The following is a 26,988-nucleotide window of genomic DNA, read 5'->3' on the forward strand; positions in this document are numbered from 1 at the left end:
ATGAGTACGGTGGCTGCAGGAATTGGGAAGGCAGGCAGACGTCAGGATCGCAGACCTGAGGGACTCTGGGACGTGGGGGCGGTTACTAATGCATATGGATGGGGCAGACAGAGAAAACTGTTATTCTAGGGAGACGGGGTTCGTGCGTGCCTGGGGAGACAGACTGCCACAGGAGAGCCCTCAGGAGAACCTGAAGGCTGGGGACGGGCCAGGGTTCCCAGCCTGGGACTCACGAATGGGAGGCAGGGCGGCCAGGGCAGGTGTGCAGATTGTCCATTGCACAAAGACTCACCGTCCAGCCCCTGCCAGGTCCCAGTGTGGAGCTGTCACCTAATTTTTACTAAGGTGCCCAGAGGCAGCCTTTTGGGAGGCATGGGGGTGGGGAAGCAGAGGTTGGGACCTAAAAGAAGGGAGGTGAGTTTCCAAGAGGGAAGAAGAAAGCTCTTCCCATTGGGGTCAGCAGGAAACTAAAGAGGCCACCGGGTGGCATTTGGCCTAGCAGTCAGGATGTCCAGGTCCCACATCAGAGTGGGTTCCAGTCCCGCTCAGGCTCCTGGCTCCAGCTTCCTGCTAATGCGGACCCTGGGAGGCGGCAGGTGACGGCTCAGGTAGTCAGGTTTCTGCTAACCACTTGGGAGGCTCTTCTGTGCTCAGCCTTGGGCCTTGTGGGCATCTGGGAAAAGTGCGGAATGAACCAGGGGATAGAAACTCACTGCCTCTCGAAGAAAAAGGAGGCATACCCCATGCCTCTGCGTCCAGGAATGCGAGTTTTGGGCACTCCAGAGTGTCTGGAGGTCAATACCCAGGTGCCTCCCAGGGGCTTCTGCGTCCCGAGAGGAGAGGACCCAGCTCCTGGGCGCCCCAGCGAGGCGTGGGCTGCGGCTAGGAGGCGCGCATTCCGAGGCTGGGGCGGCCGGGGTGGGGGCACTCCCCGGTTCAGGAGAGAGCAGACGCGCAGCCGGGGTCCCGGATGAGGAGAAGAAAGGAGGGAAAGGCAGTGCTCGTGGACAAACGATTTTATTTTCTGGAGGACGCGCGGGGGCTTCCGGGCGAGACGGAGGGGCCGGGAGCAGGCGGGGGGGAAGCCGGGCGCAGCTCACTCCCGCTTCCGCAGGTGGATGTAGACGATGCCGCTGACCAGGGCGAGGGGGAAGGCCACCCAGGCGAGGGCGAAGCAGTAACCGAAGCTGCCCCCTCGCGGGTGCTTCGCCAAAATCTCCTCGGCGTGAATGGCATAGATCAAGGCCCCAGTAAACACCGCCACGCCTGCGGGAAAACAGGAACCAGGCAGCGCGCCGTGCGCGAAAGACTACATTTCCCAGCAACCCACGGGGGCAGAGAAGCGCTGAAAGGTTAGTGGGCAGCACCGCTGCCTTTTGGGAGTTGTAGTTCTCCAGCGCCGTGCCACCACGCTCCCGCCACGTAGCCTTGGGCCATTAATCTCTCTAGGTCCCATTTGCTCATCCATAAAATGGGACAGCAACATCCATCCATCATCCATCCACCCATCCATCCATCATCCATCTGTCCATCCTCCATCCATCCATCCACCCATCCATCACCATCCATCCATCTATCCATCCATGGAATACTTTTCAATGTTTTTTTTTTTTTTTTTTTAACAAGGCAAATATGAATTCGTGATTAATAAAAACAAGAGAGGGGCTTTGTGGGAACTCAGGAAGACAATGTCCTCCAAACGGAGGGCTATGGTTAATTTAGCCCTTTGCACCTGAAGTCAAAAAACCAAAAGGTAAACAAAACTCCCTGAAGTGTCTGATCCTGGGCAGATACACAGGAAACAGCAGTGCGCTGACACAAATGCGTGACTATGGTGATTCAGACCTCGCTTCTGGGGGACTCATTAGCCTCCACCCATTTCTGAGCCCCCAGGAACTTACTCCGACCCCTTCCCAAGACAGCCCAGATCGCTCCTGAGCCCCGAGAGCCCTCTGGAGCACCCCAGGTGCTGAGACTCCTTTCCTTTCACCTGAAGTCCATTCTCACCACCGCCCAGCCCCCTGCCACGCCCCCTGCCCCCTGCCCCCAGCCCGCGGTTCCCAGGCCGGCAGGGCAGCGCTCACTGGTGCAAAGCTGGCAGAGGCCGGTGGCGTAGAAGAGCCCTCCTCGCCGCATAGTGTACAGCTGGAACATGAACAGGATGAAGGAGAGGCAGCAGAGGATGAGGGAGAGCACCATGAGGACCTGCACCGCCTTCAGCCAGCCTGCAAGGGGAGCGGAGGGAGACGCAAGTCACGAGGCTTCAGCCCCAGCGCCGCCTGCCCGCCTTGTTCCTTCTCTCTCCTGTCTCCACACACTCAGGAGTGTCACGTAGAGGACCTTGCTAAATTCCTTTATCAGTTCTAGTAGCTGCTTTGCACATTTTTTTAAATATAAGGATTTTCTGCATAAACAGGTCTCCTGGGAATAGACACTTTTTGCTAGTTCTTTCGTGCCTTGTGCTTCTTTTTCTTGCCTTGTTGCATTGGCTACCTGCAGGACGATGCTGAATGGAAGTGGGGAGGCAGCTCACTTGCTTTTTGATTTTAGGACAAAAGCATCAAACCTTTAATCTCAGAGCTTCCGAGGGATGCAGCTCCACCCCTCTAGAATTCAGACGCATCCCGTGGAACCTCAACGTGGTGCTACTCCTGCATCCTTGAACTTGGACAAATCTGTGCACCCACTCGGAACGCCAGCTCCATCTCCGTAGAATGTAGGGAGCTTTCTCTCCGCCCACTCCTCTAACGCGTGGCCATACCCTTTTTGAGTCAGGAGGAGGGGGCTCTCGGCCCACCCTCCTAGGAGCGAGAGCATGGCTGCCATCCAGATGGCCGGGGCCTGCGTCAGCCCCACCCACTCAAGCTTCAGGGGCTCCCAGTCCCTGTTCCTGGGGTTTCGCCCCTTCCCGGTGGCCCCTCGGCCCTCACCGTTCTCGCTGACGTCGCTGCAGGCCCATGTTCTGGTGTCATTTTTCCACGTGCAGTCGTACCAGAGGTTCAGCGACTCCTTCCCGGGGAGGGTCCACCAGGACTGGGACGGACACGGACACAGGCCCCGGTCAGCAAAGGAGAGCGGGCGGGGTCGAGGAGGCCAGGCAAGGTGGGGGTGGGGGGAAGGGAGCGGAACCGCGGACAGTGGGGCGAGGCAGCAGGTAGAACCCAGACGGCTGGCGGCCGGGCCAGGGGGCGGGGCCGGGGAGGGGCGTGGCCGGAGTCCGAGAAGCCTTACCTTGTCCAGCGTGGCCACGAACAGTAAGATGAGGATGAGGATGTGCAGGGCGGATACCACCAGCAGGAGGAGCGACATGGCTGCGCTGGAAGCCTGGGGAGGGGCAGTCAGGGGGCTGAGGGGCAGGAGGTGGGCGCAGGTGCCAGGTGTCTGGTTCCTGATGAAGGGCGGGGCCGGGGCCTGGAGAGGGCCACAGACGGGCCTCCTGGGAGACTCTGGGGTCTGGCACGCATGTGCAGGACCAGCAGTGTGGTCCCTGTCCGGTTCTGGGTAGAGCCCTGCCCCTGAGAATTCAGACGGACACTCCCCAGATTGATGGGGGCCTGGGAGCTGCCCTCATAGCCAGCATCTTGCCTCACCCCACCCCTCCCCAGGGAGGGGGAAGGCAAGAGGGGGACCCGTGAGTCATCTGTGACTCATCCCCTACCCCTGCCCCTGCCTGCCAGCACCAGGGGAACCCCAGCCCATGGCCATGTCCACGAGGTCCCCGCCCCACCCTGCTGCCAGGCGGGAGCCTGCTGGACATTGCCCTGGGAAAATGGACAATATCTGTGTTGGGGCAGCTGGGAGCAGCCTGCCTCCCACAACCCTTCAGCCTCCCAAAACGGGGGGGCCTGGAGGCTCCCCAGACTTGGGGTGTTCCCCTGAAGGGTGGCTGGTTTCAAAGGCCCTGCCCAGAGAGTGAACACCCCTGGGGAATACTGCCGGGGGGGTGGACTCTGATGGGACCCCCAAATCCTTATCGGGCCCCACCCTGCCTGTGTCCCTACCCCAAGTGCTAAACAGTCACTTCTTAAGTTACAAGAGTTTCCACGGGGGCGGAGAGCTGGGGCGGGGGGTGCTTCCAGCCTGGGGGTGCCCTTCCCGCCCCGCGGCACTCCCAAGTAAATTAAGAAATGCCAGCCCGGATAACGGACTGGAAACTTACCGAGAGCCGCGCTCAAAAGTCAGGGTCGGAGTCTCGTCCCTCGCTCGGGCCTCGGGCCCCGCCCTTCTCCCTCCTTCCACCCTCTCCGGGCCCCCGCCTCCCTCGCCGCCGCCTCGCTCCCTCCCTCCTTCTCTCTCTCTCTCTCTCTCTCTCAATCCTCTCTGAGCCCGATCCCGGGACCCGTTCTCTCTCTGGTCCTCACTGCCTCAGCCTCCTTGGTCCTGCCCTGTCTTTCTGTGCTCTTCTCAATATATACACCGACCCTTTTATACCCACCCGCACCGCGCCCAGCTGAGGTCTGCAGCCAGTGGGAGGGCCCGGGTGCTCGGGTTCCTCATTCTCGGGGCCCCCGCCTGCCGCCACACAAGCATCTTTCTCGGGCCTCCCTCCCAGGGGTGAAGGGAGAAGTCCTTCCCGGGGGGGGGGGGAACCTGGTTGGGGGGGGTGGCGGGGGCGGTGTCTCCTGTCTCTGGTGGAGCTTGCGGCCGGCTGCTTTCTGGGGTCGGAGCCTAGAGGAGGAGGGCAGATTCCTGTGGCCTGGACTGGGCTTGGGGCGAATGGAGCTGGCTCCGCAGTCGGGGTCATGGGATGGGAACCAGGGCGGGAGGCGGGCGCTAGGAACCCTGGTTTCCTGGCTGGGAGACTTTGGCCCAGTTCTCTCCCCTTGCAGAGCCTGGCTCCTAGGCTGTGTGGCGGGCACAGTGACGCTGACAGTACACCGATTCTCATAAGGATCGTGCTGCTAACTCTGAGTCCCTCCCTCCCTCCATCGAACATTTAGTGAGCATCTACTGCGAACCAGGTGTTGATGCTAACAGCGCGGGGCTCATCTTCAAGCAGAAACAGGTGGCGTAGAGGGACCCCATCACTGCAGGTCCATTCCAGAAGGTGGCTAAGCGCTTTGAAGGACACAGAACCATGGGGGTTAGGAGACGTGGGGACGGCTTTTTTTTTTTTTTTTTTAACATTTATTTATTTTATTTGAAAAAGTTACACAGAGAGGAGAGGCGGCGGTTGGGGGCTGGGTCTTCCATCCACTGGTTCACTCCCCGGATGGTCACAACAGCCGGCGCTGCACTGATCTGAAGTCAGGAGCCAGGAGCTTCTTCTGGGACCCCCACGCAGGTGCAAGGGTACAAGGACTTGGGCCATCTTCTACTGCTTTCCCAGGCCATAGCACAGAGCTGGATCGGAAATGGAGCAGCCAGGACTGGAACCGGCGCCCATATGGGACGCGGCGACCTTACCCGCTATGCCACAGTGCTGGCCCCAATGGCTACTTTTTCTGTAACCAGAGAATCCGGGAAGGCCTCTTGGAGGAGGTGATGTTTCAGCCGAGAGCGCAAGACGGGCGCCGTCCGTTGAGTGCTGGGGAGCAGAGGAAGTGCAGAGGGTTTTGAGAACAAACCCCTGTTGTCTGGAGGGAGAGCAGACAGAGGGGCCAGTGTGGCCGGAGCCCTGGGAGTCAAGGGAGCTGTGGTCAGCGCAGTCAGAGGGGGCTTGGAGAGGAGTCTGCGTTGGAGTTCCATGTACCGGGAAGCCGCTGGAGGATTTCAACGGGGCTGTAGTGCCGGGGACCTCATGTTAATTTATTCCTGGGGTAAGGATTTAGGGTGAGGGGTCACGACGATGGTGTCTGGGGTCCACCGAGAGCCCAGGGTGTGTGTGGGGGTAGTCAGATCCTGGGTACCTTCCAGGGAGGAGGATTGGATGCTGCTGTCGGGGACCCAGGCTCGCTGAGGGGGTGACAGCTCGGCCACCGCGTGGGTCCGTGGGGGCCCTGGAGCCGGATACCGGTGCGCTCCAGGCTGCTGGGGCGAATCACTGAGAACTGCTCTTTCCCAGGAACTCTGCTACAGGGCGGTGCTTGGCGCATAGTAGGTGCTACAGCAGGCACTGGAGCCCAGTGGATGGGAGGGGCGTCGCTCAGGGTGTTCAGGAACTGGGGAAGGGGCAAATTCTTGGGTCTCCAGGCTGACGCTGGTCCCAAATATTAGTCCCTGAGACGGCCAGGCTAAGGGGGACCCCGCCCCAGTCCTGGAGGAGGCTGGGGAGGGGGTGGGAAGAGGAGACTTGATCCGCGGAGGTGCAGCAGCGGCGACTTAGAACTCCGAATCCAGTTCCTGAATTGGGTGCTCTGGGGATGTTCGGGGGGGGGGGTGTCCCCCGCTCTGAGGTTCCGAGGACCAGAATGGGGGGGACGCGAGGGCGGTGGCGGGGCCTCCCCCTCCCGAGCCTCCGAGCTGAGCTGAGCACCCGCGGGCCGCTTCCTCCCACAGGAAACCGCAGGCGGCGGGCACACCCAGCCTGCAGGGAGAGGCGCCCACTCCTCGCCTGCCCGCCCCGGGGAGGCCCACGTGGGCAGCTGCGGGCCGCGCAGGGGGCGTGGCCGGAAGGCGGGGGCGTGGCGGGCGCCCCGAGGCCTCCGCCCACTTCCGCCTCCGAGTGCGCAGACTCGGGAAGCCGCCCAGACTTTTTGGCGGCTTTACGGGAGGCCGTTGGGCGCGCAGGCGCAGTGAGTCGCTGTGAGGCCCGGCGACGGCGGCGAGGGCGCCCCCATTTCACAACTCCCGGCTAGTGACCCCCTCAGCCTAACGCGGTATTCAGCATCTGAAGACGGCCTCAAGGACTTCGGCCTCACCCGAAAGCCTCCCAGATGTGTCCTTCCAGGCCCTGTCTGCCGCCGCTCACAGGCCCAGGGCCCTCCCAGCCCCGGTCTCCGGTCGCCACCGCCCTGCCCGGCCCCTTACTGACCCCTCGCCGGCCGCCGAGCCCCGCCCCGCGAAGACCCTGCACCTCCTCCCCTCCCAGCCCAGCGCGGACTCCCGCCGCCCGCCCACCGTGCCCCCGTCCGCCTGGATCCCCCTGAGCCCCCCGGGGTCTTCCGCTCCGCAGCCGCCTCCGACCCCTCCCCAGCCTCGGCCCCTCCCCGGCCGCTGTCCCCGGGCCTCATTGGCCTCTGGTCTCCCCAGTAACCGGACCACAACAGTGAGCATCCGCGTCAGGGACAGGTCCCGTTTTCCGGCAGGTAGCGCCCCGGCGTCCCCCCATTTCCCACCCCCCAGCCGTCAGGGGCGCCCCCTCCTCTCTAAGCAACCAGCCGGGGCTCACGGACTCCGAAAGTCCAGAGGACCCGTCCTCGCGGCGCCGGGACGCGACACGGAGCAGGCGGGAGGCGGGCCCGCCCGAGCGATGCCCCCTGCCCCCTCCCCTTGGAAGAAGTGAGACCCGGGCCCGCTCGGTGGCCTGTGGCCTGAGGGGGCCCGTGTCTGCCCCTACAGGAGCCCGGTCCTCTTAGGCCACGATGCCGCTGGGACACTCTGCGGGGAGCAACCGCTCCGAGGACGGCAGCGAGGCCTTGCCGGAGGGGATGGGTAATTCCTGCCTGTCATTCACGCCTCCGCGCCTGGAGTGGCGGGCCCGGGGCGGTGCAGGGGCGCCCTCCAGCGGCGGCGGCGGGGAGCGCCGACTGCGGGACCGGGAGGCCGGGCAGGCAGGGAGTGGAGTGGGGTGGGCTGGCAGGACTGCCGGCTGCAGCGGCTGGAGTGGAGCTGCGAGGTAGTCCCAGGCACTGCCAAGAGGAGAGAGCAGGAGGGGTATTTCCCCCAGGGGGAACGGCACGTGGCTAGGGCTGTGTTTCTCAGCCTTGGGGCGGGGTGGTTGTGGGGGGTGTTATGTGCCTGGCAGGGTGTGCAGCACATCCCTGGTCTCTATCTCGTAGGAATCAGTAGACTCTGCCTCCCTCTCCCCTACATGTCTCCCGACGCCACCACATATCCGTGGGACGGGACCGGACAGATGGGAGGGGTCAGGTCACATGGGACTCTGGCCTTGAGGGTCCTGCAGGTGTTTTGGGAGGCCCGTGAGCGTCAGATGGGTGGGGTCCGCTCCGAGAGGATCCTGGGGGTGCTGGTCCAGGGGGGGGAGGATGGAGTCTGAGCCCAGGGGAGGAGCTGACAGAGCGAGGAGGCCGGAGGATGGAGCTGAGGCCCGGAGCACCCCTAGATTCCAGGTCCTGTGTCTCAGCCCCAAAGCACTGAGACGCCTTTCTCGAGCGCCCTCTAGTGGGGAAATGAGTAAGTGTCCCAACCCCAGCTGGTCCTGGAGTTCGGGGAGTGTGAAGTGACCAGGCGGTCTGAGGGACACGGAGTCCCAGCAGGGGGGGGTGAGGCCCGGTCTTCAGTTCAGTTGCAGTTTGAGGGACCAGAATTCCCAGATCCTGGGCAGAAGGGGCTGGTGGCACAGACCTCTGTTGAGTCCCCTGTCGACCCCACCCTCAGTGGACTGGGAGCTGAGCCGCCTGCAGAGACAGTGCAAGGTGATGGAGGGGGAGAGGCGGGCCTACAGCAAGGAAGTCCACCAGCGCATCAACAAGCAGCTGTGAGCCAAGCCCCGGGGAGGAGAGGGTTAAAGGGGCTGGGGTTAGGGCAGGGGCAGCACCGCTGAGCTCTGCCCCTGCCCCCCCCCCCCCCCCCGGCCTGCGCAGCGAGGAGATCCGGCACCTGGAGGAGGTGCGGGCCAGGCTCCAGATGCAGATCGGCGTGGCCCAGAGCCAGGTCAAGCGGCTGCAGGACAACGAGCGGCTGGAGCAGATGGACCGCCTGCTGAAGTGCCGGGTCCGGGTGCAGGCCGAGGTGGACGAGCTGCAGGCGCAGACCAGGGCCCTGGATCAGGAGGTGGGTCCTGGGGCATCGTCACAGTCACGTCCCTGAGCCTCAGCTTCCTCATCTGAGAAACGGGGCCGTTGACAGCGTCCACTGATGGAGCTGTATTCGTGGGGAATGTGGGTGGTTGGGGCTTAGCACGGTCCCACACCAGGGGTGGGGGGTGGGTTAGTGAATTTGAGAAAGGTTCGCCCTTTGGAATTGCGGCCGTGCCGGCCCGGGAAGATGACGGCAGCGCCGTGCCTCTGCCTCAGGACCTTGTACTCCATGCACCCCTGATGCGCGCAGCTGGGAACACGCAGTTAAGGGCTTGCACGTTTTCCAGTTGGGGTTCTCCCTTCTACTCTGTCGAGGCCAGGTGCGTTCCTGCACATCCTCGCCTTGTTCTAGACAGGGGTTGGACAGCAGCTTGTCCTGGGGGCCCTGCATCCTTTCTTACCTCCACCGTGGCAGGTTACACCTGCTGCACACAAATCGGTTACCTTAGGGGTCTGGAGGCCGGAAGTCTGAGGTGGGTCAGGTCAGGATGTGGGCCCCGCGAGCTGTGCAGAGCCCTTCCCAGCCTCCGAGGCCACTGCACTCCCTGGTTCGGGGCCCCTTCCTGCATAGCCGGAGCCAGCAGTGGCCAGTGGAGTCACCCGGACGCCTGCCCCATCTCATCCTCCCCGACTCTGGCCCCTGGGATTACCCTGGGCCTGCTGGGTCCGTGCAGAAGGGTCTGCGTCCCGAGATCCTTGCACACAGTTCTCCTGGTGGCTTGAAGGAGCAGCCCGGCCAGAGGTCCCGGGGTGGGGGCGTAGGCATCTTTGGGGGGCTGTTACTCTGTCACCACTTGGTCCTCTGTTGTGAGTCTGTCTGGCGCCCAGTCTCACCCCGCTGGCTTTGGGAAAGTGGATTCTGACGTCCCCATGGCCGACGTGGGCTGTTCTTGGCAGTGTGCCGGCTCTGCAGGTGTGGGCCGCTTGAATTTCTCCCCTCAGGCTTTCCTGACCCAGGCCCAAGCAGAGCGATGTTCGCAAATGAGAAGTCTGGTCTGTTGAAGGGCTGCCTTTTAAAAGAACCCCCCCGCGCGCTCCTGACGGTCACCGTGGGAGTCTGGCGTGTGTGTGACTCACGTGTGCGCTCACGGCCGTGAAGCACGGAGACTGACACACAGCCGCCGGCGTCAGCCCCTTCACGGCTGCAGTCCATGTCCATCCCTGGCTTTTGGCCGACAGGAATGAAGAGCGGCCTGGGGGCAGGGGTTTGGGCCACTGGTTCAGGGCCTGCCTCAGAGGACCTGGGTTCTGTACCCGGCTCTGGCTCCTGGTGCAGACGACGGCTCAAGTGGTTGGTTCTCTGCCACCCACGTAGGAGACCTGGATTGCGTTCCCAGCTCCTGGCTTTGGCCTGGCCCAGCCCTGGTCGTTACAGACATTTGTGGGAAGGAAGCAGCAGATGGGAGCTCGCTCGCTCTCTTTCTCTGTCTCTCTCTCTTTCAAATAAATAAAATTTAAAAAAGAGGGCAACCAGAAAACATCTACAACAAACATCATATTTGATATTGAAACATGAAACAAGTTCTCTTTGAGATTAGCAAGAGTGACAGTGTGTCAGCTGGCACCATTGCTATCAGCATATAGTGGTGGGAGGGCCTGCCTAGTAGGGCATGGTGAGGGAAAGGAAAAAGAAGATTAAAAGATTAGAGAGGAAGAGTGAAACTGTGATTATTTATAGAAGCTACTGTGTACAAAGAAGGTTCTGAAGACTAATGCCAATTTATTAGAATTAGCAAGATACTTTAACAGTGTGCTAACATCAAAATTCATATACAAAGTCTCTTATGCTTCCTGTATCGGCAGAGGAACTTTGAGAAAATAAAATAAGACAAACATACAGCCAGCCGAAAGCCCTAGGAGGAAATCTAATAAAGAGTGTGCAAGGCCTCCTTGGAGTTACATTATAACATTTTGTGTATCTGCTGAAGATTTATTTTAGCTATTTGAAAGGCACAGTTATAGAGAAAGAGGAAGAAAAAGAGAGAGTGGGAGGGCTGCCATCCACTGGTGCTCCCTCCAAGTGGCTGCGACAACTGGGGCTGGGCCAGGCCGAAGCCGGGAGCCTGGAGCCTGGAACTCCAGGCACGTCTCCCACGTGGGTGCAGGGGCCCAACCACGTGGGTCAGCTTCCACTGCTTTCCCAGGTGCATTAACAGGGAGCTGGATCAGAAGTGGAGCAGTCAGGACTCCAGCTGGCGCCCGTATATGTGCCAGTGTGGAAGGTGGCAGCTTAACCCACTGCACCACACACTGGCCTCCGATTATAACGTATTGCTGAGAATTTTAAAGACGGTAACTAATGTGGCAATGTACCACATCCACGGATCGGCAGAGCCAGAGTTGTAGATTGTCAGTTGTCCCAAACTAATTTAGGCATTTGACGTGATTGCAAAAAAAAAGTTTTGGTGAGTGTAATTGACAAGCAGATTCCAAAGTTTATATAAAAGTGCAAAGAACAGGGGCTGGCGCTGTGGCACACCAGGTTAAGCCGTGACCTGCAGCGCCGGCATCCCTGCTGTTGTGCCTGGAAGAGCAGTGGAGGACGGCCCGAGTCCTTGGGCCCTACCCCAGTGGGAGACCTGGAAGAAGTTCCTGGCTCTTGGCTTCGGCCTGGCTCAGCCTGGCCATTGCAGCCATTTGGGGAATGAATAAGTGGATGGAAGATTTCTCTCTCTCTCCCTCTGTCTCTGTAACTGTCTTTCAAATAAATAAATAAAAAGAAAAAACAAACAACAATGAGAATAAAAGCACCAAGGTGAAGGAGCACTGGTGGGGGGTGCAAGTGGTCACACGTGTTCTGAAAAGCCCTTGCCTCCTCACCCACCCCCGCCCCCACTCTGTTAAATCTGGAGACAGACCTACCCACCACCTCTGACCAGGGCTGCGTCGTGTCTGCGTGGTCACCATCAAGGGCTCTCGGGGTCATCCTGGCACACTGGTGGGACCCGGCAGGCTACAGCTTGGCACCAGGTCACTTCTTTCTGCAGAGGGAGAGAAGGCAGGGAGACAGTGTCAGCACACCCTCCTCGGGCCGCTCACAGCGGGGCTGCAGGTGCTCTGTACCCAATCACGTTGTTTGCATGATAAACGTTGCCTGGAAACGCAGCTGACATTCTGAATTCACCCCAGCCCAGTGTGTTTCCATGGAAACAGTGCTGGCAGCAAGCCAGAGTGGTCTTTCCACAGTTTAGATCTGCTGTACCCCTCCCACCGAGAAGTTCCGGTTCTGAGCATCGGCCCGGGGCCGGCCTGTGGCCAGCGTGAGGCAGAGTGCTGGCAGGTGCATCTTCATCCCAGCCCTGACACCCATCAGAATTTGAATGAGTCCATCGATGTGGTGTATTTGTGATCCAACAGTATACAGCAGTGAGAAATGAAAGATCTTTGTCTCTCCTCTCTCTGTGACTTTTCCTTTCGAATAAAACAATTTTTTTTTATGAAACAATAATGCAAAGAGCTCCCTTAGAGAGAGAGCTTCCACCCACTGCTTCACTCCCCCAAATGCCCATAACAGCCCGGGTTGGACCAAGCTGAAGCCAGGAGTCAGGAATTCCATCCAGGGCCCAAGAAATTGAGCCATCATCTGCTGCTCTCCCAGGTGCATTATTGGGAAGCCGGATTGGAAACGGAGCAGCTGGGACTCCAGCTGACACTCGGGTGTGGGCTACAGCATGGCCTGCAGTGGTTTAACCTGGTCTGCTCCAGTGCCGGCGTCTGAGGACTTGATTTTTATCACAGCAACTGCTGAACACCCAGTTTCACAGACGTGACACCACAGAAAGGAATGTAGTGGAATCTGATGGTAGATACCACTACTTTGGGAACCACCTTAAGCTAGAGGTTTTTTTTTTTTAATTTATTTTATTTATTTGAAAGACAGAGTTACAGATAGAGGTAGAACCAGAGAGAGAGAGAGAGAGAGAGAGAGAGAGAGAGAGAGGTCTTCTATCTGCTGGGTCATTCCCCAGATTGGCCAGAGCTGAGCCAACCCAAAGCCAGGAGCCAGGAGCTTCTGGGTCTCCCACGCAGGTGCAGGGGCCCAAGGACTTGGGCCATCTTCCACTGCTTTCCCAGGCCATAATAGAGAGCTGGGACAGAAGTGGAGCAGCCGGGACTTGAACTGATGCCGGCGTTGCAGGCCTGGGCTTTAACCCGCTGCACCACAGTGCTGGCCCCTAAGCTAGCAGTTTATGTGGTGTCTGGACAAAAATCAGTATCCTCAAAAATCGAAAATATCCCTGTGGTGTTTGGTGTGATGTCTGGAGGTATGTTGGTGTCTTCCACGAGTTCATGGAAATGTGTATTACGAAAAAGCTATGCATGGGGCTGGTGCTGTGGTGCAGCGGGTAAAGCCGCGGCCTGCAGTGCTGGCATCCCATATGGGTGCAGGTTTGAATCCCAGCTGCTCCACTTCCGATCCCACTCTCTGAATGGATGGCCCAAGTGTTTAGCCCCCTGCATCCACGTGGGAGACAACTGCTCCTGGCTTCCGACGGGTCCAACTCTGGCCATTGTGGCCATCTGGGGAGTGAACCAGCAGGTGGAAAATCTTTTTCTTCCTCTCTCTCTCTCTCTAATGCTGCATTTCCAATCAATCAATCAATCATCTTTAATAAAAACCTATACATGGATTTGAATTATTTTTGGCATCAAAATAAACTCACCTTTTAATTCCACTTGCAGACTCTCTGAAGTCTCCTTATGCTATTTCACTGAGGTCTCTAACAAGGCACACAAACTGGGGTGGGTGGGGGCATCCAACAGCAAGGCATCGTCCCACAGTCTGGAGGTCTGAAGTGCAAGGCCAGGGAGTCTGCAGGTCTGCTCCAGGCTCCGCCCCTGGTGTCTGGTGCCCCCTGCCACGCAGAAGCGTCGGCCCCATTGCTGCCTTGGTCTCCACATGGCCGTCTCCCTGTGTGCACCTCTGTGTCCCAAATACCTTCCTGATGAAACAGCAGTCACATTTGATTAGGCCCCTGCCCAGTGATCTCATTATATTTTGTTATTATTTTTAAGGATTTATCTATTTATTTGAGAGGCAGAATGACAGAGAGAGAGGGAGAGAGGGAGAGGGAGAGAGAGAGAGAGCAAGCTTCCGTCTGCTGGTTCACTCCCCAAGTGGCCACAACGGCTGGACTGGGCCAGGTTGAAGACAGAGACCAGAAACTCCATCGGGGTCTCCCACGGTGGGGGCAGGGGCCCAAGCACATGGGCCATCTACCACTGCTTAGCGTATTAGCAGGGAGCTGGATCAGAAGTGGAGCAGCCGGGACTCGAACCAGCGCCTGTATGGGGTGCTGGTGTCCCGGGCGGTGGCTTTACCCACTGCACCACAGCGCCGGCCCCATGATCTCACTTTAACTCAGTGACCTCTTGGGGTCCGGCCCTGCCTCACTACCTACTTGTGCCTGCCAGCCTCCTTCTCCCAGGATCCTCTCTGTTGGTGGCGGTGGCAGGGGCTACGTCAGCAGGCGTCCTGGGACCTCAACCTCCCATCTCAGGCGTTTCCCCCCAAACACCGGGAAAGGAGGCAGGCTGGCCAAGCTCTGGGCTCGTGTCTATCTCCAGGCCAGTCCCCGAGGTTGGCCACGGTCAGGGCAGCATGTTAGCCTCACCAGAGCCACACAGAGAGTCACTGGGAACTGTCAGCTGGGCCACCTGGACAGAAGACGGCAGCCACGGCCGGGCACTCCCTCTCGCCCACACTGGCTGTGACAGACAGGAACCAGCCTCTTTCTTTCCAGATCCAGGAGTGGGAGACCCGGATCTTCACCCAAAGTAAGGACGTCATGGGCCCGGGGGTCGTCCTGGAGCAGAAGGTGAGGATGCAGCGGCGGATCAAGATCCTGGAGGACCAGCTGGACAGGGTGAGGGGCGGCTTCGCGGAGGGAGGGCCCCGGGGAAGCGGGCTGCTGGGGACCCAGCTGGGCCAGGCGCCAGCCACACTCTCGCGTCTGCCTCCCCCCGCCCCCCCCTCCCCCAGGTCACCTGCCACTTTGACATCCAGCTGGTGCGGAACGCGGCCCTGCGGGAGGAGCTGGACCTGCTGCGCATCGAGAGGAACCGCTACCTGGAGGTGGACCACAGGCTACGGAAGGTCAGCGGACTCCTCCCCAGGTCCTGCCTGCGGCTGTGCGCCCGGGGCTGCAAGGGCGGAAGTGTGGGAGGCGCCCGGCGCGGGCAGGGGCAGACTGGCAGAGAGCAGAGCCAGGCTCCAGGCACCTGCCTGGCCTCTGGGGCCCACTGAAGAGCCAGCCCATCCTCCCGCCCTTCCTCTCTCTCTCCCCCTGTGTGTATGAGTGATGGTGTTTTCGCCAGAGGAAGCCTATCACTGTGACTGTGGAGCTGTTTGGCGGCGCCTGGCGGGGCTGATGCGTTCGGTGCGGGTTTCCCATGGACGCCTCGCAGCTCTGCGAGGTGGGACCTGAACGCGGGAGAGCGTTCCAGGCGGCCTCTGTTCGGTGGTCCCAGCGCTGCCCTTTGCCATTCCAGGCCAGGGCCCCAGCACATGGGTGCACCTGGAGCCGCCGGCTTCCCGCGGCTTTGTCCCCTGACCTTGACGTTTCGGAGGCTTCCAGGACGCCGGCCGTGGCTGGACGACGTCCCGCCCCGTGGGTCCTGTCCGCTCTGTGTGGCAGCCTCAGCAGTGCGGGCACGGGGGGAGGGGGCGCCCGAGGCGGGCAGCTCTGATCCCCGTCCCTGTGGCCTGGTGAATACGTGGCCTGCAGTGTTCGGGCACGGGCCTTGCTGCGCAGCTGGTTCCCTAACCCTGTTGTTTGTCCGCCTGGGGGTGTGTGCATGGGCGGGAGCCTCCCCACCCCCCTTCCCACTGCAGTCTCGGGTAACAGGCAGCCCTGAGTGTGGCTACCCACCTTGACGTGCAGACTGTCCCTGTCACTCCTGTGAGCCCTTCCTTCCTCTGGGGCACCGGGAGGACAGGCTAGGCAGGCGGGACCTGCGCTGTCCCAGTTCCCAGGGACTCCTGGTTTCTGTCCAGTGAGGAGCAGGTGTCGGGAAACCAGGACACAGGTGCCCTCATTGCTCTTGGCTTCTCTCAAAGCCCTGAGAAACCACATGCACGTTTTATTTATTGACCTAAAACATTTATTTATTTATTTCAAAAGTCAGAGTTACAGAGAGAGGGGGAGAGACACCCACAGTGAGAGAGAGCTCTTCCATTCTCTGGTTCATTTCCCAAATGGCCACAAAGCCAGCACTGTGCCAGACTGAACGAAGCCAGGAGCCAGGCGCTTCCTCCAGGTCTCCCAGGTGGGTGGCAGGGGCTCAAGCACTTGGGCCACCTTCCATTGCTTTCCTAGGCCGTAGCAGAGAGCTGGATCAGAAGTACTGCAGCCAGACTCAACCGGATGCTGGCGCTGCAGGTAGTGGCTTAACGTGGTACACTACAGTGCCGGCCCACATGTGTATTTTTTTTTTTTTTTGACAGGCAGAGTGGACAGTGAGAGAAAGAGACAGAGAGAAAGGTCTTTCTTTTGCCGTTGGTTCACCCTCCAATGACCGCCGCTGGCGCACTGCGCTGATCTGAAGCCAGGACCCAGGTTCCTCCTCCTGGTCTCCCATGGGGTGCAGGGCCTAAGCACTTGGGCCATCCTCCACTGCACTCCCGGGCCACAGCAGAGAGCTGGACTGGAAGAGGGGCAACCGGGACAGACTCCGGCGCCCCGACAGGGACTAGAACCCGGGGTGCTGGCGTCGCTAGGCAGAGGATTAGCCCAGTGAGCCGTGGCGCTGGCAACATGTGTATTTTAAAACGAGTTTATGTCAGTGCCTGTGATCCAGTCCAGCATCACTATTTTTTTTTCTAGAACGTTCCCAGTTTCAGCTATCTCCTTCCCACAGTGGGGACCCTGGCTCAGTCACCCGACACGTGCAGAATCGTTGCAGCTCCGCCCGCCCCACACCCCCAAGCCTGGGGCAAGGAAGAGCTCAGGGCTCGAGGCTCATGTGGGTCATGCTTGGTGCCCAAGGGGAGGGGTGTCTGCAGATGGAGCAGAGTGACCGCCTCACTGCCCCAGCCCCGCTGCCCCGTCCCAGCTGTCCCTGCTGCCCTGTCCCTACCATCCCCGCTGCTCCAGCCCCGCCGTCCCCGCTGCCCTGGCCCCGCTGCCCCGTCCCAGCCTTCCCCGCTGCCCTGTCCCAGCCGTCCCTGCTGCCCTGGCCCCGCTGCCCTGTCCCTGCCATCCCCGCTGCTCTGGCCCCGCCGTCCCTGCTGCCCGGGCCCTGCTGCTCCAGCCCCGCCGTCCCCGCTGCCCTGGCCCCGCTGCAGCTCTGCCCTTCACTGGCCCCCGCTTCCCTCTGCACTGGCTTTCCGTTTCTCTCTCTACTGATTTAGTTGCCTTTGTCCTCTGTGAACGTTAGCAAGGCTCCCGAATCACAGCTGTCCCTACGCAGACCTGGAGCCTCCTCCATCTCCCCCAGCCCTGTTGCCTCCTTTTTAACTTTTATTTATTTATTTATTTATTTATTTATTTATTTATTTACTGGAGAGGCAGAGTTACAGACTGAGAGAGGCAGAGGCAGAGAGAGAGGTCTTCCATCCGCTGGTTCACTCCTCAAATGGCCGCAACGGCCAGAGCTGAGCTGATCTGAGGCCAGGAGCCAGCAGCATCTTCCAGGTCTCCCACGCGGGTGCAGGGCCCCAGCACTTGGGCCATCTTCTACTGCTTTCCCAGGCCACAGCAGAGAGCTGGATCAGAGGTGGAGCAGCCGGAACTCGAACCAGTGCCCATATGGGATGCCGGCACTGCAGATGGTGGCTTCACCCGCTACACCACAGTGCCAGCCCATTTCCTTACTTTCTGATAATCCATTCTGGGTTTCTGTTTGCAAAAGTAAATGTGTACATGTGTGTGTGGAAAAAAATGGAATGAAAAGATAACTTTATTTTGCTGTTCATTTTCGAAATCCTACCTGGAAGTGTGTGTGTGTGCATGTACAAAATTCCCCACCTTTCTCCATCCTTCTCTTTCTCGCTCATTCTCGAGAATGCTTTTCACCCCCCGCCCCCGCCCCCTGGGCACTAATGTGGACGTAGGAGAGCAAGCAGTGTGGCCACAGGGCCACGGTTCAGCGACGCCATCCTGGGGAACATTCACGGGCAGGCGTTTCCCAGCCCCTCCACTGGCTCTCCCCTGACTGCACCCTTCCCAAGCTCAGGGGTCGCCCTCGCGGGTGGGGCAGCGCGGGCTTGGGGAGCTAAGGAGCCGGCTTCTCTTTGGTCCTCCTCCCCGGCAGGAGATGCACCTGCTGCAGCACATGGTCAGCACCCTCATCCTCTCCTCCACCTCTGCCTACGCCATCAGGTAAGGGCCCCTCCGTGGCGTCCCAGTAGGGCGGGGCCTGGGTGATTCAGGTGCATCTGCCCGAAGGCCAAGGTCCCATTCCTGGGGTGTGCAAATGAACCTCATTGGCCCCCGTGGCTCGTGGCTCCCGGTCTGCAGTGAGTAAGTAAGGCTTCCTTACCCCGTGGCTAGTGCAGGGCCAAGGGAGATGAGGCAGAGGCAGGGCACCCAGCAGGCGCTGGCGGAAAGGGACGGAGACTGTCCGGCCACTTCAGGCGGGGACGCTCTGTACAGGACGGAGCTACCCTCAGTGCGGGCTTCTCTGGCTGACTGTGGCTCTCAGGGGCTCCAGGCTCTGCCTCTGCCCCTCTCCCTGCCTCAGCCCCGTTCCCCTCCTGCTCCCCACGCGTGGTTTCTGGGTCTCTCCCTCACAGGGAGCGGCACTGGCTCTCCCTCGGCCGTCCCTGGCACCGGAGCCTCAGCCCTCACTCCTACTGAGGTCCAAAGTGCTCCCCCCCTCAAAGGAAACCCTGGCACTCACTGTCCTCCCTCCTCTCCCTCCCCTCCCCGAGGCCCGGCAGTCCCCAGGCTCCTTCCTGTCCCTGGGGTTTGCGTGTTCTGGACGTTGCACGCTGAGGCAGGCACACAGTCCTTGGCTGTGGCCTTCGTGTGGGCCTCTTTCCTGAGGCCCATCTACCCTCGGACCACCACGGCTCCGATCTAGCCTCTCATGTGGCTTCTCTCTCTCCAAGTCCACGGAGCACCTGCGGGCTCGTGCTTAGCGATTCTCAGTCCTGATTCTGCAGGAGGGACTGCGGCTGGCCGGGCTGTACGCGGCCAGCCCCTCGACTCTGCCTGCTTCTGCACCGTGAACTGCCATGCAGGGCGCAGCTGGGCAGCTCCAGCTGGTGAGGGAGGAGGGGGCAGCCTGTGTCCCCTGCACTTTGCTAGGTGACTAGGGACGGTCGCTTCCGGTCTCTGAGACTCTGTCCCTAGGGCTGCCCTGGAAATTCAGCCGTCTAACGCACACGGCCCTCCCCTGGCGCCTGGGGAAGCTGGGTTTCGTCTCCCCTGCGCCTTGGTGTCGTGGAGCCTAAGGCCCTGGAGGAACTGAGTCCTGATTCCGGAGGCCTGTGTTGGGGGTGGGGGAGCTGCCTCCCGATTGGGCTAAGGTGGCCCTGGCAGGGTGAGGAGCTGGAACTCTGGGTGGAGACGAGAGCTGGCGTGGCTGGCGGCCAGAGGCCCTGGGGAGCCTGGCCTGCTGCCTCGCTGCCCAGCCCTGCGGCCTCGACGGTGACCGTGGCGCTAGGCTGGAGTAGAGACTGCATTTTCAGCAGTGCAGGGCAGGGATGCATGGTGAGCTGCGAGTCAGGGCGCCCCCCGGTGCCCCCAGAGGAACCTGCTCAGGTGGCGACGTGCCCGGCCCGCCCATGCCGCCCTCATCGCCCGCGGTCACCTTATCACCAGGCCACCTTTCCCCAGTTTGGGGTCATCGCTTGCTCTGTCGCCTTCACCACCTCTCACCAATCACAACAGTGTCCTGGCTCCCAGAAGCCCCCACGGTGCCCCGCAGCCACGCCCTCTCATGGGCCCTGCACCTCTGCCCTGACCCCGACCCCGGCCCCATCCCTCTCCTAGAACCTAGATCGTTCTGCCCGCCCCTGTGACTTCTGGCCGACCCCACGCCCGCCCCTACAACCCCAGGCCGACCGCTACCCAGCCTGCAGTGGCCCTGACCCAGGCTGGCCTCCCCCAGGGAGGAGGCGAAGGTCAAGATGGGCATGCTGCGGGAGCGCGCGGACAAGGAGGTGGCGCAGAACGAGACGGAGGCGCAGGCGCTGCGGCGGCAGATAGCGCACCTGGAGCGGCTGCACCGCTTCCTCAAGCTCAAGCACGACGAGCGGCAGCCGGACCCCGCCATCCTGGAGAAGCGCGAGCAGCGCGGTGAGCCCGCGCCCGGCGGCCCGCGTGCGCCCCGCCGCCAGCCGCCGTCCGGGACGCCGACCCAGCCGCTCCGTCTTCCGCAGCCCGGGAGGAGGCCGAAGGCCTCCGCAAGACCTCCCAGGAGAAGCTGGTGCTGCGCTACGAGGACGCCCTGAGTAAGCTGTCCCAGCTCACCGGGGAGAGCGACCCCGACCTGCTGGTGCAGAAGTACCTGGAGAGTGAGTAGGGCCCGGGCGGGGCGGGAGGCCGGACCGGGGCGTCGCGGGTGCAGCCCGCGCGCCCGTCTCCCCCACCCGCCTCCGGGCCGACGCCTGTGTCCTTCTGTCCCGTGACGAGTCTGTCTGCCCCGTCTGCCCGCACTTGTCGCCGTGGCCCGTCTCTCCGCCTTTGCGGCTGGCGTTCTTTCTCCGTCGCTCTGCCTGCCTTGGCCGACGCCCCCAAGTGGAGGAGCGCAACTTCGCCGAGTTCAACTTCATCAACGAGCAGAACTCGGAGCTGCAGCGGCTGCAGGACGAGATCAAGGAGGTGAGGCCGAGCGCGGCGCTCCTCCCCTCCCGCCTGCACGCCGCCGCGCACGGCGCCAGCCTCCCGCCCCGGTCCCGCAGGTGCAGGAGGCTCTGGTGCACGCGCGGGTCAGCGAGGAAAGCCGGCACTCGCAGCAGCAGACGGAGCGCGAGGTGCTGCAGCAGCGCGTGGACGCCGTGCGCTCCGAGTGCGAGAACCTCGAGGCCCGCTGCGCGGAGCTGCGCGGGCAGCTGGAGAAGCTCAAGACCGGTGAGTGCGGGGCGGGGCCTCTCCCCGCCTGGACCTCTGCCCTGGGGGCCTTCCAGGGAGGCCATTGTGCTACCAGTCCACCCCACAGCCACCACTCCACCCACCCACCCATCCATCCACAGCCACCCCTCCACCACCCACCCACCCATCCACCCCACAGCCACCCCTCCACCACCCACCCACCCATCCATCCCACAGCCACCCCTCCACCACCCACCCACCCACCCACCCATCCACCCACCCACCCATCCACAGCCACCCCTCCACCACCCACCCACCCATCCATCCCACAGCCACCCCTCCACCCACCCACCCACCCATCCATCCCACAGCCACCCCTCCACCACCCACCCACCCATCCATCCCACAGCCACCCCTCCACCCACCCACCCATCCATCCACCCACCCATCCATCCCACAGCCACCCCTCCACCCACCCACCCATCCATCCCACAGCCACCCACAGCCATCCCCCACCCACCCACCCAGGCATCCACCCAGGCATCCACCCACCCATCCATCCCACAGCCACCCATCCATCCATCCATCTATCCATCCACAGCCACCCCTCCACCCACCCACCCACCCACCCATCCATCCATCCACAGCCATCCCTCACCCACCCACCCAGGCATCCACCCAGGCACCCACCCACCCATCCATCCCACAGCCACCCATCCATCCATCCATCTATCCATCCACAGCCACCCCTCCACCCACCCACCCACCCATCCATCCACCCCTCCACCCACCCATCCATCCATCCATCCACCCACCCACCCACCCACCCATTCCCCCACCCCCACACATCTACCCATCCTTTCCCAAGTGCCCGGCAGTGGGCTTGTTGGGTCCTAGTGTGGGCGCCTGTTGGTGACTGCTGGATGCTGTACGCTGGTTGCAGCCCCACAGTGAGTCTGGGCGTCCCAGATGCTTCCCACCCTCCCTGGCGCTTCATGTTGGTGGCTGTGTTGATTCCAGCCACTTGAACATGTGAATGGTACCTCTGTGAACTTGTGTGCCCCTGATGACTGACGGTATCCACACCTTCTAGGCCAATAGGCTCTCTTGGGGTCGTTCCCATTCAATCTCGTGCGCTGGGCTTTTGAAACCATTGGGCTCTGGCCAGCGCTGCGGCTCAATAGGCTAATCCTCCGCCTGTGGTGCTGGCACCCTGGGTTCTAGTCCCGGTCAGGGCACCAGATTCTGTCCCGGTTGCCCCTCTTCCAGTCCAGCTCTCTGCTGTGGCCAGGGAAGGCAGTGGAGGATGGCCCAAGTGCTTGGGCCCTGCACCTGCATGCAGGAGACCAGGAGGAGGCACCTGGTTCCTGGCTTTGGATCAGTGCAGGGCGTGGCCATAGCGGCCATTTGGGGAGGGGGAGGGTGAACCAATGGAAGGAAGACCTTTCTGTCTGTCTCTCTCTCTCACTGTTTAACTCTGCCTGTCAAAAAAAAAACAAAAACAAAAACAAAAACAAAACAAAAACAAAAAACAAAAAAACACAGACAAAAAAAAAAACAGACAAAAAAACTGTTGGGCTCTTTGTCCTGTTACAGCTGAACTGCAGGAGTTCTTTGTAAGTCCTGGGTTTGGCGAATGTTTCCTCCCATACTATAGCTTGCCCTTTTCACCTTTCTGTGAAAAGCTCGGGGAGTTTGTTCTTTTCCTGCTCCCACAGTGAGGTCCTGAGGGTGGGACTTGATACGGGAGAGAGGTTTACTTGGCTTGCGGTTGTGGGGTTCAAGGGCGTGGCAGCAGCATCATGGCAGGGGCACTGGTGGAAGGGAGCGATGACGAGACAGGAAGTCAGGGGCCAGGCCCACCATTTTTCTTTTTCTTCTTTAAAAGGGTTGTTTATTTATTTGCAAGCCAGAGTTACAGAGAGGGAGGGAAAGACAGAGCGAGAGTGAGAGAGAGAGAGAGAGAGAGACAGACAGACAGACAGACACATCTTCCATCTACTGGTTCACTCCCCAGATGGCAGCAGTGGTCAGGGCTGGGCCAGGCGGAAGCCAGGAGCCTGGGACTCCATCCGGTCTCCCACATGGGTGGCGGGGACCCAAGCACTTGGGCCATCCTCTGCTGCTTCTCCTAGGCCATTAGCAGGGAGCTGGGTAGGAAGTGGAGCAGCCAGGACTCGAACCAGCGCCCATATGGGATGCTGGCATTGCAGGTGGCAGCTTAACCGCTATGCCACAGTGACGGCCCTGGATTTTCTCTTTTTATTGCCAATGTGAAATGCTGTGCTGGTTTGCAACTTTGTCTTTCTTTATTTTTTAAAGGATTTATTTATTTTATTTGAAAGGCAGAGTTACACAAAGAGAAGGGAGAGACAGAGTCCTCCATCTGCTGGTTCATTCCCAAATTGGCTTCAACAACTAGGGCTGGGCCATGCTGAAGCCAGGAGCCAGAAGCTTCTTCTGAGTCTCCCACATGGCCCCAGTCCTTGGGCCCAGCTTCTGCTGCTTTCCCATGTGAATTAGCTGGGAGCTGGATCAGAAGTGGAGCAGCCGGGTCTTGAACAATTACCCATATGGAATGCCGGCACTGCAGGTGGCAGCTTTACCTGCTATGCCACAGCGCCGGCCCCAGCTTTTTTTTTTTTTTTAAAGATTTATTTATGTATTTGAGAGAGAGAGAGAGAGAGAGAGAGAGAGAGAGAGAGAGAGAGAGAATCTTCCATCTGCTCATCTGCTGATTCAATCCCAAATGGTAGCAGTGGCTCGGACTGGGCCAGGCTGAAGCCAGGAGCCAGGGGCTCCATCTGGGTCTCCACTGTGAGTGGTGGAGGCCCATGCACTTGGCCATCATCTGCTGCTTTCCCAGGCCCATCAGCAGGGAGCAAAGTGGAGCAGCCGGGACTCAAACCAGTGCTCTGATGTGGAATGCCAGCATTGCAAATGGCAATTTACTCCTCAAATGGCATAAACCCCAGGGCTAAGCCAGACTGAAGGCAGGAGCCAGGAGCTCCATCCAGGTCCCACATGAGTGCAGGGGCCCAGGGATTTGGGCCATCTGCTGGTGCTTTTTCCAGGCCATTAGTAGGGAGCTGTATCGGAAGTGGGGCAGCTGGGACTCGAACCGGCGCCCATATGGGATGCTGGCACCGCAGGGGGCAACTTTACCCGCTACTCTACAGCGCTGGGTGCATCCCATGAACTTTTTAAAGTGCCCTTGTCTGAGCAGGCCGCGTGTGGGTCATGAGAAGTGACCTATAGGTCCCCAAGGTCGTGTGCACCTGGGGTCATGTGTTGGGAAAAGCGGAGACGACAGCCCTGGAGCCGTGCGGCGCCCTCACTGCCTGGCCCGTGGGTGGGCACTCCCCGGGGGTCGCCCTTCCTGTGGTGCCTTCCTGCTGCCCCAGCAATCTCTGGCCTGTCCCTTTGGGTCTCTGCGCCCACGGAGCAGGGCAGCGCGGTGGCGGCGGCGCCATCCGTGACAGCCGCCCGCGCTAATCCCAGACATCCAGGTGCTCTTCACCAAGGCCAACTGCGACCGCAGCGCCATCGACGACCTGCTGGGCGTCAAGACGCACCTGCGGGACCGGGACCTGGGCCTCTACCTGGGCATCATCGAGAAGCGGCTGATGCAGTTCCTCACGGTGCAGGCCTTCCTGGACACGCAGGTGCTGCGGCGGGGCGGGGCCTGGGCGGGGCCCAGGGCTGAGGGGGGGCTGGGGCGGGGCCATGCCGGGCTGGGGGGGGCCAGGGTTGCCTGGGCCAGGGAGGGGTGGGGCCCAGGGCTGCGCGGGGAGGGGGGGGCTGGGGCGGGTCCATGCCGGGCTGGGGCGGGGCCGGGTTGCCTGGGGCCAGGGCGGGGTGGGGCCGGGCAGGGCGGGAGGGCGGGGCGGAGCAGGGCCGGGGCGGGGTGGGGTGGGGATGGGCCCGGGCACGGGCCCCGCTTACCCCGGCTCCTGCTCCCCAGGGCTACACGTCCCTGGGGGATGCAGCCCTGATGGTGCTGGGCCAGAGCCTGGAGGACCTGCCCAAGAAAGTCATCCCACTGCAGCCCCCGGACAACCTGTGAGGCTCAGGGCGTGGGGGCGGGGCTTCCTGGAGACAGAGGCGAGGCCTGGGGGCTTTGGGCCAGACGGCGACGGGAGGGGGTGGCCATGGGTTAGGAAGTGAAGCGGGGGCCTCCAGGGAACCAGAGGAGTGGGGGCTCTAAGGAGCTCATGGGAAACTGGCGCCTTAGGTGTTTCAGAGTGGGGCGGGGATCTCCGGCGTTTTGCGGTCAAGAGTCTGGTCCCTTCCGTCTCCTCTCCACTCTAGGGAGGACCCCCCAGGGCTGGTGGTCAAAGATGACCACCCGATGAGCAAGGAGGAGCTGCTGAGCCAAGTGGTGAAGTCGGTGAGAGCTGGGAGCCCCGGGAGGCGCGGCAGAGCCCCGGCCCCGCCCCCGCCCCTAGTCTAGCTCACTGGCTTGACAGGTGGAGCTGTGAGAGCCGGCCCCGCCCCCGCCCCGCCCCCGCCCCATCCCCGCCCCCTGGCCCAGCTCACTGGCTTGACAGGTGGAGCTGCAGGAGCCGGCCCCGCCCCCGCCCCGCCCCATCCCCGCCCCCTAGTCCAGCTCACTGCCTTGACAGGTGGAGCTGCGGGAGCTGGCCCAGGAGCAGCAGCAGAAGGAGCTGGCGGAGGCCGTGAAGAAGGAGGACAGCACCCCCAGCCTGGGCTTCACCGGCCCCCGGGGCGCCAGCTCCGGCCTCTCCCTGGGGACCCCCAAGAAGCCGGACGAGGTGCCGGGGTCCATCCTGAGCCAGAGGACGAGCAGAGGCCGTGGGACGAGCTCCATGAGCCGCGTCACGTTCGGCGTCCCTGACCCCAGCCTCGGCCAGCTGTCCAGCAGTGCCTCCTTTAGGGAACGCAGCTCCAGCACAGCGCCAGGGACCCTGGTCAGCACCAGCGCCAGCGGGGCCCCGGGCTCCAGCCGGGCCTCAAGCCGGGGCCGCGTAACCTTTAGACCGGTCAGCTCCAGCAGCTACCTGGGCTCCACTGGCTACGTGCAGTCCAGCAGAGGCCAGGAGAGCTCGGGGAGCAGAGGCTTCAGTTCGGGCAAGGGCCAAGCATCCAGCACCGGCCGTGCCTCCAGCACCGGCCCCAGCTCCTCCGCCAGCAGAGACCCCCGGTGCTACTACTAGGGCGCCCGGCCCGGCCCTGCCCCTGGCTCTTCGCAGGGTCTTCTCTGCCTGTCTGCTTGCCTGGGGCCCTGCCTCTCCGTCTGTCCCCAGCTGTCTCCTGCGCGTCTCTGGTCCTCTCCAGTTTCATTGCTTTCTGCCTCCCAATCCCCCAGGCTCAGTCTCCGGTCCCTTGTGTGTCTTGTCCCCGTCTCTGCCCCCGTTGATCCCCTGCCTCCTGCTCTGCTCCCCCGTTTCCAGCGCTTTCTTCTTTGTCTCCCAGCCTCTCCTGGAGTCTTGGGTCTGTCGCTGAAGTCCCTCCTTCCCCACCCTCCCCAGGAGCCCCCCAGGACCTACCAGATGAGCTGTGCCCTAGGAAATAAAGGTCACAGCCTGGCGGCAAGCATGTCTCCCACGCGGGTGCAGGGGCCCAAGCACTTGGGCCATCTGCTGCTGCTTTCCCAGGCCACAGCAGGGGGCTGGACTGGAAGTGGAACAGCTGGGACTCGAACAGGCGCCCATGTGGGATGCTGGCACAGCAGGCGGAGGACTAACACACCTCCCCCATTCTCCCTCCATGATTCCTAAAGCCTCCGCCTGCATCTGACGCGCACCGCCCCCTTCACAGGCATTGGTCAGAGTGGGTCACCTGACCTGATGTGAGCCAGCAGGAAGCCCGGCTCCCTCTGTCTGGGTGGGGGAGAGGGAGGAGCCCCGTGAGCCCTGTCGAGGGCCAGGCCCCTCGCCCTGCCCACACTCAATGCAGTCAAACCCAAGCAGACCCTGCCCCGAGGAGACGGCGGTGAGCATCCTCCCCAGGACGGAACAGCAAGTGCGTCACAGCCTGGCGGGAGGTGGCCCTGGCCTGGGACAGCACCGGGTACCTTGGCCCTCGGCAGCCGCGGGCGTCTGTTCTGTAAAGCATGGGGTGTTCACGCCACACCTCCACCACCCTCCCACATGCTCTTAGTTTTAACAAAGTTTTGTTTGAAA

At 61.5% G+C, this 26,988-nt stretch overlaps 2 protein-coding genes and 1 long non-coding RNA gene across 8 annotated transcripts; 2 read left to right on the top strand and 1 right to left on the bottom strand.

The window, feature by feature from the left end:
* Window positions 1–1,001: 1,001 nt before the first annotated feature.
* On the bottom strand, window positions 1,002–4,594 carry EMP3 (epithelial membrane protein 3 (MAM blood group)). 2 transcript variants are annotated; one of them, XM_017339822.4, is made up of 5 exons: window positions 4,436–4,594; window positions 3,232–3,324; window positions 2,931–3,033; window positions 2,085–2,225; window positions 1,002–1,266 (listed from the first exon to the last, which is right to left on the bottom strand). In XM_017339822.4, the coding sequence occupies exons 2-5, from the start codon at window positions 3,307–3,309 to the stop codon at window positions 1,097–1,099; spliced, it is 492 nt and encodes a 163-aa protein (XP_017195311.3). In that variant the 5' UTR covers window positions 3,310–3,324; window positions 4,436–4,594; the 3' UTR covers window positions 1,002–1,096. The 2 variants fall into 2 exon arrangements, with proteins under 2 accessions (XP_017195311.3, XP_002723780.3); XM_002723734.6 differs by lacking the exon at window positions 4,436–4,594 and adding an exon at window positions 4,160–4,210.
* A 514-nt stretch (window positions 4,595–5,108) lies between these two features.
* Window positions 5,109–26,988, top strand: ODAD1 (outer dynein arm docking complex subunit 1). Of its 5 annotated transcripts, XM_089319007.1 has the most exons (15): window positions 5,109–7,187; window positions 7,441–7,533; window positions 8,440–8,539; window positions 8,646–8,835; window positions 14,606–14,728; window positions 14,845–14,958; window positions 18,117–18,184; window positions 19,920–20,107; window positions 20,191–20,325; window positions 20,550–20,632; window positions 20,713–20,881; window positions 24,344–24,507; window positions 24,807–24,904; window positions 25,154–25,232; window positions 25,468–26,988. In XM_089319007.1, exons 2-15 carry the CDS (start codon window positions 7,464–7,466, stop codon window positions 26,017–26,019), a joined length of 2,133 nt encoding a protein of 710 aa, XP_089175133.1. In that variant the 5' UTR covers window positions 5,109–7,187; window positions 7,441–7,463; the 3' UTR covers window positions 26,020–26,988. The 5 variants fall into 5 exon arrangements, with proteins under 5 accessions (XP_089175133.1, XP_089175135.1, XP_089175132.1 ...); XM_089319009.1 differs by lacking the exon at window positions 5,109–7,187 and having other exon boundaries at window positions 7,225–7,533; window positions 20,444–20,632; XM_089319006.1 differs by lacking the exon at window positions 5,109–7,187 and having other exon boundaries at window positions 7,225–7,533.
* On the top strand, window positions 8,846–12,617 carry LOC149120765 (uncharacterized). Its single transcript, XR_016224629.1, has 2 exons — window positions 8,846–9,181; window positions 9,804–12,617. It is a non-coding gene; the product is annotated as an uncharacterized LOC149120765 (long non-coding RNA).

Source organism: Oryctolagus cuniculus, chromosome 18, assembly GCF_051225735.1.
Source record: "Oryctolagus cuniculus isolate XC-2025 breed Fujian yellow rabbit chromosome 18, ASM5122573v1, whole genome shotgun sequence".
NCBI classification, from domain to species: Eukaryota; Metazoa; Chordata; class Mammalia; order Lagomorpha; family Leporidae; genus Oryctolagus; species Oryctolagus cuniculus.